This window comes from Trachypithecus francoisi, unplaced genomic scaffold (assembly GCF_009764315.1).
Source record: "Trachypithecus francoisi isolate TF-2019V2 unplaced genomic scaffold, Tfra_2.0 Lachesis_group8, whole genome shotgun sequence".
Classification (NCBI taxonomy): Eukaryota; Metazoa; Chordata; class Mammalia; order Primates; family Cercopithecidae; genus Trachypithecus; species Trachypithecus francoisi.
The window spans coordinates 79,990,523-80,003,010 of record NW_022681473.1 but is presented as its reverse complement, the minus strand read 5'-3'; the positions used below and the strand labels follow the sequence as shown (position 1 = coordinate 80,003,010).

Below are 12,488 nucleotides of genomic sequence, written 5' to 3'. Positions count from 1 at the left end.
TCCCCCATCACTGCAGAGCTACTCCAATTGTATTGATATAAACACATTTTATTTACTTAATTTTTTTTCTAGACCATTTTTTTCTAGACTTGCTGTAATTGCTAATCCTTTCTATAATAATATTATATAAATTTTACTAATCCTTTATATAATAATATTCAGAAGTCCTTACTATTCCATACCCATTCTCTGCATTCTTATAGTACTCTCTACATATCCCCATAATAACCTATTATCTACATATTACCTTCTTCCCCACGTTAGACTTTAAGCTTCCTTAGAACTATGACCGAGCCTTGTACACACTTATATCTCCCAGGTAATAACATAGTACTTGGTAGACAGAAGAAACTCAGTGCATATTTGATAATTTGGGTATATACTAAAATATGTGCCCCCAGAATAATAAAAGACAATGGTTGTAATAAAACAGTAATAATAGGTAACATTTAATGAACAGTAAGTGCCACCCACCACAGCTTCTATATACTATCAAACTGAATCTCCACAATGATTTCTGAAACATGATATGTTGATATGTTCTTTTTTATCTTTTCATTGTATGAAAGCTAACACATAGAGAAGTTAAGTAACTTTCCCAAGGTCACACAATGAAGAAATGATAAAGCTAGTATCTGAACCAGGCAAACCGCTTCCAAACTCAATCCTCAATGCTACTACATACACTACATTATGATTCATCCTTGCTGTATAGGAGATACACAGTGCAGAAGAGCAACCACTAAACAGTCATTAATAAAAGGAAAGAATGCTTATAACCATGTAAAAAAAAAGTTTCATATAGACAAACAGTAAAAGATATATGCAGTAATAATCACTTTGTTGATAATTAAAAATATGTATGTAATAGAATTTGTGGCTTTCTCTACTTCTCAATCTTTTACACATAATGTTACATTTTTCTAATGTTTCTATGACAGTAATTTTTTTTTTTTTTTTTTTTGAGACAGAGTCTACCTCTGTCGCCCAGGCTGGAGTGCAGTAGTGCCATCTCGGCTTATTGCAAGTTCCGCCTCCTGGGTTCCCGCCATTCTCCTGCCTCAGCCTCCCGAGTAGCTGGGACTACAGACGCCCGCCATCTCGCCCGGCTAGTTTTTTTTTTTTTTTTTTTGTATTTTTTAGTAGAGACGGGGTTTCACCGTGTAGACCAGGATGGTCTCAATCTCCTGACCTCGTGATCCGCCCGCCTTGGCCTCCCAAAGTGCTGGGATTACAGGCGTGAACCACCGCGCCTGACCGGTAAAAATGTTTTTAAAGGCCATAATACACGAAAAATGTTTACCATCCCAATGTTTGTGGTAATAGCCATAATGGATTCATTCTACACATGCCAGATTAAATCAGATTCTTTAATAAGTGTTTGTTTACAGTTTTTGTGTAGAAGTCAAAATAAGCAAGGCAAATATGTATTCTAGGATGAAACAATATGCATTGATCATCATAGGAGATAATATTTTAAAGCTCTAAATTGAAGATTGTAAAATATCTGCCCAACTATTTCTTACCAAATGATACTCCATAGTCACTCAATTGTTGGTCATGTTTCTTAGAGAGATTATAGATAGTTGTTGCATAGTTTTTCAAAGCTTCTGCATAGTCCTGAATATTGAAAGGAATGATTTTAGAGTCCACAAGCTCATATACCAGTGCTCCTCGTAATTGAGCCACACAACGTTGTTTTTTAAATGTGGGGTCATAAAATTTCTCTACCAATTCAAATGTCTCATAAATTGTGTGGTACACTGGGTAGCTGCTGTACTTATCTGTTTTCTGAAAAAAAAAAAGTGGAGGGAGGCAAGTATAAATAAACATTACATATTCACGTCATAATTAATTTTTATGTAAGCATAAAAATAACTATAGAAAAAATACAACCAGCCAGCCGTGGTGGCTCACATCTGTAATCCTAGCACTTTGGGAGACCGAGGCAGGAGGATTGCCTGAGCTCAGGAGTTCAAGACCAGCCTGGGCAACATGGAGAAACCCTTTCTCTACTAAAAATCCAAAAGAAAAAGAAAAATGAAAAAGAAAAAAATACAACCATATTACACCCTGAGTTTTATCACAATGAGGCAAAATGCTAATAACAAAAATACTATAGCCAAATATTCACTGATTTTAATTTTTTTCTCATTATTTGTTTTATAATTTATATAAACTTCATTCAAAATGCTACACATTGAACCTTCTTCTTGTCTCTTCGATAACTAAAATTAGGGAATACATATTCAAATTGCGCCTCAGCATAGTTCAAAGTTATCTATCGATTGGTTAAAAAAAGGTTCTGGCCAGCCAAGTATACAACTTAAGGATGATTTATTAAAGTTACTTCCCTTCCTTCCCAAACAGTGTATATCTAAATGTCATCTAAACTTTATTACATAATTAAAAGTACCATTATGAATATGAATTATTACATAGTAGTATCCTGTATAAATATTCTTTTTAGTTCTTTGGTTTGCCTATTGTAATTTTAGTTTTTACCATTTGCCATCTTGTTATAGGGCTATCATTCTTACTGCTTTTAGAATCACTAAAAAGCAATCCCTGTATCAGTCCTTCTCCTTCTATCTAATTGTCTGCTTCTAATCTAAAGTAGTCTTAGAAACTAGATAACTTTGATCCAATTACAGAAGACAGAGTATAAAAGTGAACAGGCCTTGAAAAAGAGTTAAAACATATCTTTTATGTATTAAGTGTAATGAATGTTAGTATTCTGAGTTTATCTATCTATTTGGGGTTACTCTGGAGTTACTTTTATTTATTTGTTCTTTATTGTATTCTGAATAGTCAGATTTGCAAGTGATATACATATAATGGGCAAGCAAAATTTAGGTGTATTGCAATTATGATTTGAAGATTGATTAAAATCTACGACAAATCTGTGTCTGCTACTGTAATCTTCAATTTGGTTTATGAAATAATTTGTAGCATTGATGAGCAAACATGGTATATATTGGTTATATACAAGTACTTGCATATCATCAGGATATCTGTGTGACAGAGGTGAAACCAGTCAGTGCAGAGAAAAAAAGGGGATCAAGTTAAAAGAGAAACTTGCTGTATTTCCCAACCAAGAGCCCTTGACTCAGGTGACAGGCAGAAGTGGGAATATGAAGAGGAGCTACCGACCATAATGAATCTTACCCTAATGCTCCTCTTGACCAAAATATGTTCAACTGCATTCTTCCTCATGGAAAGTACATCAGAGCCTGCAAGACTAGTCTAGAGAATGAGAGTTTTCTGACAAATCAGGGAAAGGATGTGAACTACTTGGTTCTGATACCCAGCTAAGTGTCTGGCATTACTCTGTGAATTACCATTTCTTTGATTAACCCTAACAATAAAATTTTCACAAAATTACTCAAATTACTTCCTTGTTCATCTGGAAAGGGACATGCAGTCTATCTCCATCCCTGGGAACTCTTCCCAGGCCACATCCACCAGGTGTCTGGTGCCAAACAACTCAGTGACATTCTTTGCCAAAGGACTGTAGATGAAATGTTATATATTCAAAATGATAAAATGGCTTACCTTATTCTTAGTGTAACGGGCTCTGCCTGAAGCAATTCCAAGTCTCTGAAAATAAGCTTCAAAGTCACTTCCAGATCCCAGCTTATTGATTCTAGATGCAATACACACACACACACACACACACACACACACACGCATAAACAGGTAAATGATACAAAGTTTAAATAGATGGGACAAGGAATCCTGTCCCGAGAATAGCAAGGAATTATATGTTACATTTACAAGAATTTAGAAAAGGTCAACCACCCTCAAGACATTTCCCATAATCTGCAGGAAAATTGCTGTAAAATTAAAAGTAATGGCAAAAACTGCAAATACTTTTGCACCAACCTATAACAAGAATTGGGCTGTGCCACCAAAGACTGCATCTGATGATGATGCTCTCCATCATATTTTCAGCATTTACATTTTTGTTTAGAGGGGAAAACAACGAAGACGTGGGCCCTGCCCTCAGAGAACTATCATCTAGTAAGAAAATTGCCACAAAAAAATCTACTTTTAAAATCATGAAGTATCTAAATGTGCCTTATTTCATTTTAGAAATAAATCTAATTATAATTTATTTCTTTTCATATGATTAGGAAACCTCTATCTGTTGATCTATCTCTCACATATATATGCAAATACATAAATAAGATGTAAGACATGAAAAATTTTTAGTAAAATAATGGTAAGTCATGAAAACAGAATATAGAATTGCATGTGCATTAATAACATAACTATACATTTCCAAACTATTAGATTAGTAGATGTGTTTTTGAGACTGACCTCTTCAATATTTTAAAAATCATTTTTGTATTTTACTATTTTTGTTGAATTGGCATGTGAAACTTTTATAATGGACCCACATTCAAACTTTCACAAGACCAATTTGAAATGAGGAATAAAGCTATAAACTGTTACTATTATTTGCTTGTACATGTTGAGTATCCCACATGGAATGCTTGGGACCAGAAGTATTTTGGACTTCAGATTTTTTTCAGACTATGAATATTTACATATATACAATGAGATATCTTGGGGATGGGGCCCAAGTTTAAACAGAAAATTCATTTATATTTCATATATATCTTATATGCATAGGCTGAACTTAATTTTACATAATATTTTAAGTAATTTTGTGCATGAAACAAAGTTTGTGTTAAGTACTATAATGTGTTGAATTTTCCACTTGTGACATCATGTTGGTGCTCAAAAAGTTTTGGATTTTGGAGCACTTAAGATTTCATATTTTTGAGTTAGGAATGCTCAGTCTGTATTAGAAATGGCATTGCAGTAGAAAAAAAATACAAACTTTTTATTCCATAATGTTTAGAAAAAAGAAAATAAAAACAAATAAATATAAAATAAATTTAAGAAAGCTGCTGTAGCATGAATGAGAAGACATAAAAAATAAAATATTTATATAAATTCTAAATCACAGGTAAAGACACAATTTGGTGTTTATTGATAATGCTCCTTAATAAATGTACAAGCAAATAATCTAGCATTTGTCTTTTATTTCATCATTATCATCTGAAGTTATATTATATATTAACACGCCTAATACATAACTAAATGAAATTTTATGCAAGAATGCCAACTAATGGCTAATAATGTAGTGAAACTATTTCGACTAAAAATTTGCAAAACTAGGTCTATTTGTGCTCTAAAACAGGCTGAAAGATTTCACATGCTGGCTAATCAGCAAAACAAAACTAGACAGAAGAATTTTTTTTTTTTTTTGAGACGGAGTTTCACTCTTGTTGCCCAGGTTGGAATGCAATGGCACGATCTTGGCTCACTGCAACCTCTTCCTCCTGGATTCAAGCAATTTTCCTGCCTCAGCCTCCTGAGTGACTGTGATTACAAGCGCCTACTACCACACTCAGCTAATTTTGTATTTTTAGTAGAGACAGAGTTTTGCCATGTTGGCCAGGCTGGTCTCGAATACCTGACCTCAGGTGATCCACCAGACTTGGCTTCCCAAAGTGCTAGGATTACAGGCGTGAGCTACTGTGCTCAGCCAGGAATTCGTTAGTATCCTTTCTGATTCAAATTATTGATGAAATGCTTGAGAATTTCATGTTTGGAGAAACAAGAGGCAGAGGGGAATTTATAATTTATCCTACGGTAGAAAAGGTGCACACCAGTAACTTACCTAGGCAAATTTTTATTTTCAGGTGAAGGATCTTTTTCCAACCAGCTTTCATACAGTGATTTACTCTCAAACCCATCATCAGGGCTAGGGATCTAGAAAGAGAAATCAAATAGTGGAAATGAGGGGTAGAAGCAACTACATTTATGCCAAAATAAAACTATATATTATTTGTCATCAACTTCTACTTTTAATGACATATGTACATATATATATTTATACATATGTATATATATGTTTATTTATAGAAAAATTATCTTTTTGCAAATGGCAAGAAATAAATCTAGCCCAAATTATTTTTTATTCATGATGCCTACCTGTATTGATAATTTTGCCATATACCTAAGATATAATTTCCTACTTATTTTCGTAAACTTTTAAATAGAACTTAAAATTTTTACAAATGCCATTTTAATGTTTGGCAGCTTAGATTTCTTTTAGTGGGAAGACATGGGAGAAAACTTCAGATATAACATTTGCTTTTGTAAATTATTTTTGCCTAAGAAGACCTACAAAGAGGTCTCAGAACAATAGAGGTGACATAATTTCAAGCTCAGCTTCTTAACCTATAAGTCTTGGTTTTGTAGGGCAGCAGGGGTTAGTGCCAGGACTATTCTTTTAGACAGTCTTATTATGTTTAAACAAAGTTAAAATTTTATGGATTTTTTTAAAAAAACTCTATATAACCTCAGATTTCTACTTGGGAATTTTAAGAGCTCGTGTGTGTGTGTGTGTGTGTGTGTGTGTGTGTGTGTGTATGTGTGGTGTTCATCATGTTAAGCACCAACATAATGTCACAAGTGTCATATTTTTATTCCTTTCATTAAATGTACATTTACAAACTTATACTTGCCTTGTCTTTTGACACTCTAAGAAGAGCAGAGCCATGTGGTGAAAACATTGTGGACTGTGGACTGTGGAGTCAAATTCATCTATTTTAAATCTAGACTACTACACATATTGACTATATTTTGTTTGCTTGTTTGTTTATAACCCTGATTTGCTCAAAAATAGACCTAAGGCAGACCCTACTTAAGTAACAGTGAAAGCATTATAACTTGGTGTATTGCTTCCCCTCTTTGAACCTTAGTCTTCTCACCTGTGAAAATGGGGATAATGGTAACTTTCTGAACATAAACATCTGATATTTTCTCTGGCCTTTAGATAGAGTTGGTTATTCTAACTTCTGTTTCACTATTCTTAAAAATGTTTCTATAGATATTTATTAAGGACTGAACTCAGAAAGGAGATGCGGAAATGGAGATATAGTCTCTACCCTTTGGGACCTCACAATGAAATCTAATTGGGGATACACACACCAAACAAATTTTGTAATATAATAAGCAGTTCAAAAGAAAATATCAAAGTGCTATAAAGAGATGTGGGGATGAGAGATAGATATGTCTCCAGGTAAGGCCTTTCTGAGAAAATGGCAATTAAATTTAAGAGGATTTAATAAAGACGTTGGCTATTGGCACATGTTTTTGAACAATTTCCCTGTTTCAATCTCATCCCACTTATTTAGAGGCATGAATGTGTTGTGTTTACTGATAACACAAGCCCTCATCTGCCTTCAAGTAGAAGGTAATGCCCCTTTCCATAGAGTAATGGTAGGGCTGGGAAGTGGTCACTTGCCCTTAGCTTAGCATGAATGAGATGATACTTTATCACTGCATAGAGGGTCCACAGCTTAGAAATAGTCTTGGCACTCCACACCCTTCCCTACCAACATGAGGCAGCTGCAGAGATGTTCTGCTCATTTCTAGCCAGCTGACTGGGTTCTGCTCTCTACTCTGCTCCTGCCAATTTGCAATGGTTAGAGAGATTCTGTTCCGGTTCCTAGATCTTGCTTGAATTGAATTCCCAGTAAACTTGTCTTCATTTTCTGAATCATACTGTCTCCATAGTAGTGCTAATCAGAAGTCATGTCCCATTGGCCTAGACAATCAGGGTCAGTTTTCTTTTCTTTCCCTCCCTCCCTCCCTCCCTTCCTCCCTCCCTCCCTCCCTCCCTTCCTTCCTTCCTTCCTTTCTCTCTCTCTTTCTTTCTTTCTTTTTCTTTCTTTCCTTCTTTTTTTCTTTCTTCTTTCCCTCTGTCTTTCTCTCTCCCCTTCCCCTTCTTTCTTTCTTCTTCTTTCCTTTCCTTCTTTTGTTTTTTTTTTGAGTCAGGGTCTCTCTATGGCTTACACTCCTGGGCTCAGGTGATCCTACTGCCTCAGTTGGAACTATAGGCATGTGCCACCACACTCAGCTAGATCAGTCTTACCTAGCTATATGCACTGTCAGAATTGATAGCCCTCCTCTTATTTAGTAACACTTTGCCCCATTTCTTGCTCCATCAAGCAGCTGCCCTTCCCTCCAAGCTCAGCCTTGTCTCTCATCCCTACCCTATCCTCACATCACCAATATGGCTTGACTTTTGTGCTAACACGCAGTAGGGATTAATAAAATTGTAATAATCAGTTTACAGGAGAGTAAAAACAAGTCTCCTTTGTCTACTGGGTCTTAGTATGCCCATAGATAAGCATTTATCTTTGTACAAAGGGGCATAGACGTCAACTTCTCCCTTATCAACCACCAAATTCTTATCATTCCTGACATCAAGGGCAGGAATCATCTCTCTAGGACAGCACAAATCATAAATTCCTGCTCCAAAAAGGGTTCTCTCAGTAAAGATTTTCTTTTCAACTTGCTTTTAGATAAGATGTTTTTATGGAACATTCCAATGAAAGGATCAAAGACATCAGCTACCCAAGATGGTGACAGCATTGTGATGAGGAAAATGAGAGGAGTTTCATTTGGAAAACTAGTTTTTAAAGACATGAACAGTAAAAACAGAGGGTAAGATTAAGGCAGGAAATATAAATAGTACCCAGAGAGAAATGATATCTACTTCGTATTGCTATCTAAGGCTGACCTTGAAGCAAACATTTCCACGGGTAAATTCTTTGGCAAGGAACTATTTAAATGATGTTCACAGATATTAAATGAGTAGATTATATAAGTTTTAGAGATTCAGAGTGCTTTATATTTTAGAGTTTTTAAAATATCTATAACTCATTTAATATGTATAAATTACTGGGAGATTAGCAAGCCTGCAGAATTATTTCCATTTTTGCCTTTAGACTTACAACTACTTAATGTATTTACTACACTGACATAAAACAATGAACAACCTTGTTAGAAATTCTTTGATGATTTCTCCATAACAGATTTCTGAACTCCTTGGCCCATTGATTATAATCCATTTCTTACCATCTTTCCCACCAACGCCTTTGGCTGGGTCATGCTGAGCTCCCTTCAGATCAGGAAATATATTCTTTTATACTTCCACATCTTTTTTAGATACTGTGTCCTCTGCTTAGAATGTCCTCTCCCTTCTACATCCCTTCATTTGACAGAAGCATCAGTGACTCTGCAAACCTCCTCTTATGCTCCTCAACTTCCCCCAGCCCCAGGATTTAATATCCTCTATTCCATAACTGTTCTCCATCATACATAGTATCAAATATTCCAGTGAACTCTAATTCCTCATTTACCAGTCTGTGTCCTCTCTAGATTACAGAGTGTTCGAATTCAGTGACCTTGTCCCTTTATCACTATTGCTGCTATAATTCATTTTATAGAGCCTGACATATAGTGACCACTCAATGAATATTTGTTGAATGAATGAAAGAGTAGTGGCCGGGCGCGGTGGCTCAAGCCTGTAATCCCAGCACTTTGGGAGGCCGAGACGGGTGGATCACGAGGTCAGGAGATCGAGACCATCCTGGCTAACACGGTGAAACCCCGTCTCTACTAAAAAATACAAAAAATTAGCCGGGCGAGATGGCAGGCGCCTGTAGTCCCAGGTACTCGGGAGGCTGAGGCAGGAGAATGGCGTAAACCCGGGAGGCGGAGCTTGCAGTGAGCCGAGATCGCGCCACTGCACTCCTGCCTGGGCGACAGAGCCAGACTCCGTCTCAAAAAAAAAAAAAAAAAAAAAGAAAGAGTAGCTAAGACAGTTTTTGAACCATACGCTTTTCTATTCCAGCTCAGTGTTCTTTCTGCTATATCAAATACCTCTGCCAGATAAATACATGTTACAACTATTTACACAATTATTAATAAGAACTATTACTAGAACAAAGAAGCTGGTGATAATATCTTCTTATGTTGTATAGGTAAATGGCATATTAAAGATTTTGTTTTGACTTGTTTATAGGATTCAATCATGTTCCCTCACCAGCTTAAAAATAAGTACCATTCATTTAGGCGGGAACACATGTTATTCATTTATCCATTCAAAAGAAAACATATGAAGACACATCTCCTTATATACCTCTTTTGTCAGTTTATACACTAATTGGTAAAGAAGGGGTGTACAGTCAACTCTGAGAGTATAATTGCCTGAAAAATAAATAAGACACAGAACATTACTTCATACTTCTAAATGAAATTCCATTTATGTTTAATTCTAACTTTATTTTCTAATTTTAAACAAGATATAATGATCTTCAAATCAAAGATTTTATTCCCAAAGAATAAAACAGGGTGGAACTAGTTCTTCAGGAGCAAGAGAGGCTGCCCCACATATTTTGAATAGAAGAAGGTCTTGGTGGACTTTGGTTGCTAAGGCAGCAGCTCTCACAGTGATTATAAGGGTCATCCTTATGGCAGCATTTCTTAGGGGCATTTTGGCAAAGGAAGTTGTAAGTCTGTAGCATTAATTTTTCACTTGTTTCATTCTATGCAATAGTATATATCAAGATATTAGACAAAGCCATGTCAGTAATTATTATGTTCTGACATTTATTTAGAAATAATCACAATACAGTGAAAGCCTAGAGACACAAATCTCTTCATTTTCTGAATCATACTGTCTCCATAGTAGTGCTAATCAGAAATCATGTCCTGTTGGCCTAGACAATCCAGATCATTTTTTTTTCTTTCTTTCTTTTTTTCTTTCTTTCTTTGAGAGTCAGGGTCTCTCTTACACTCCTGGGCTCAGGGGATCCTGAGCCAGATTGAAAGGGAGTTTGTAGTTCAAAAGGAGTGAGTACACTTACTTCAAATTTGTTACAATGAATACAGGAAATATTTCTAGACAGAATATTCTGTAAAATCTTTCTTCTGAACTGTTTTAGCCAAATTCTATTAATAGCTTCATTGTGAAAATATGTGGTTAACACTAGAGTTTTAAGTGGTAATTTAATATAAACAAATAGTAAATATATCAAAGAAATTAAAAGCAATAGCTTAGTTATGAATGATATCAATTCATATGAATCCTAATTATTTTCTCTGTGGTAAAATGAAAAATAAAGGTATTACTGAGGCATCTCATAGGAAGGGGATATCTGAGGTGCCTAATAAGTTAGAATTTATAGGCTTAATAGATGGTAAACTACTCAACAATAAATAAAAGTTGCTTGAAATAAAATTTCCTTTCTGAAAATTTTACTTCAAATTGAAATAAAATTTACCTTCTATAGATGAATCTGAGTTGATATAAGCAATGCTTCTTTCCTGGAGTATTTTGACATTCTCCTACAGTTGAAGCAAAGTTGTTGCTTAATTCACATTACTTACAGTTGTGAAAATGTCAACAAAATAAGCAAATTAATTTTGTGGAATAGCGGTTTACAAGTATCTTTCAGAATTAAATAGCTATGTCCGTCTGTGACCATAATTTCTGAGAAAATGCAGAAAACCAGTTGGTTAACAACAACATTTATGCAATTAATATAAGAATTAAGGATACTCTGAAGCAATAGCTACTGTTTACAGAAATAGCAGAGAGCCCTAAGGAAAAAGAAAATATTTTCAAAGTGTGGTTCCTTGATTCCCTGCATCAGAATATGCAGGGATGTGGCTCCCATATTCTTGGGCCCTGCTCTAGATCTACTGAATCAGAACTCACAGTGAGGCTAAAAGTGGGGCCTGGAAATCTGTATTTTATTATTTTATTTTATTTTATTTTTGAGACAGAATCTCACTCTGTTGCCCAGGCTGGAGTGCAGTGGGACAATCTCAGCTCACTGCAACCACTGCCTCCCAGGTTCAAACAATTCTCCTGCCTCAGCCTCCCAAGTACCCGGGATTACAGGTGTGTGCCACGATGCCTGGCTAATTTTTGTATTTTTAGTAGAGACGAGGTTTCACCATGTTGGCCAGGCTGGTCTGGAACTCCTGACCTCAGGTGATCTGCTCACCTCAGCCTCCCAAAGTGCTGAGATTACAGGCATGAGCCACTGCGCTGGGCTGGAAATCTGTATTTTCTAATAGATATAACTGGCAATTGACTTTTGTATACATTGAAGTTTGAGATCCATTTATAGAGGGGATACCCAAGTAAATTTATCATTCCAAAAGTAAGAAATAGAAAATTTCCATTTGTTTATATTTACTATGTATATGGAGAAGTGAAAGAACAAAAAACAAATACAAAAAATTAGAAAGAGAGGAGGCACACATCAGGACAAAAACAAGACTCTCTCTTTTGCTCTCTTGCTCTCTCTCTCTCTCTCACACACACACACACAGACACAGATTCAAGAAAGATAAAGCAAGACTAATGTACTTACACACAGAGAGGAACATGCTGAGAGCCCTCCACCTCTCTCTCTAGCTTGTTAGCTTTATAAAATATGTTTTAGCAAAAACATCTAAAGCTGTGTGTGGTTATGGCACACACAAAAACTTTACCTCTTTGCACTGGCCTGCATCGGCCAGGTGATAGTTGACTCCATTACAGAGAGATATAAAATCAGAATTTACATTATAACAGATTTATAGCAAAAATGAAGAAGATTCCT

At 35.6% G+C, this 12,488-nt stretch overlaps 1 protein-coding gene across 2 annotated transcripts in view; it reads right to left on the bottom strand.

The window, feature by feature from the left end:
* The window catches only part of NAALAD2 (N-acetylated alpha-linked acidic dipeptidase 2), a 56,059-nt gene that overhangs the window by 11,987 nt on the left and 31,584 nt on the right, over positions 1 to 12,488 (bottom strand). The window contains exons 12-16 of one of the 2 annotated variants that reach the window (XM_033207035.1): positions 11,157 to 11,220; positions 10,013 to 10,080; positions 5,696 to 5,787; positions 3,556 to 3,646; positions 1,527 to 1,791 (exon numbers count right to left, since the gene is read on the bottom strand). In XM_033207035.1, coding sequence (XP_033062926.1) covers positions 1,527 to 1,791; positions 3,556 to 3,646; positions 5,696 to 5,787; positions 10,013 to 10,080; positions 11,157 to 11,220 — 580 coding nt within the window. The remainder of the gene's footprint in view (positions 1 to 1,526; positions 1,792 to 3,555; positions 3,647 to 5,695; positions 5,788 to 10,012; positions 10,081 to 11,156; positions 11,221 to 12,488) is intronic. The other variant, XM_033207036.1, reaches the window with a different exon arrangement.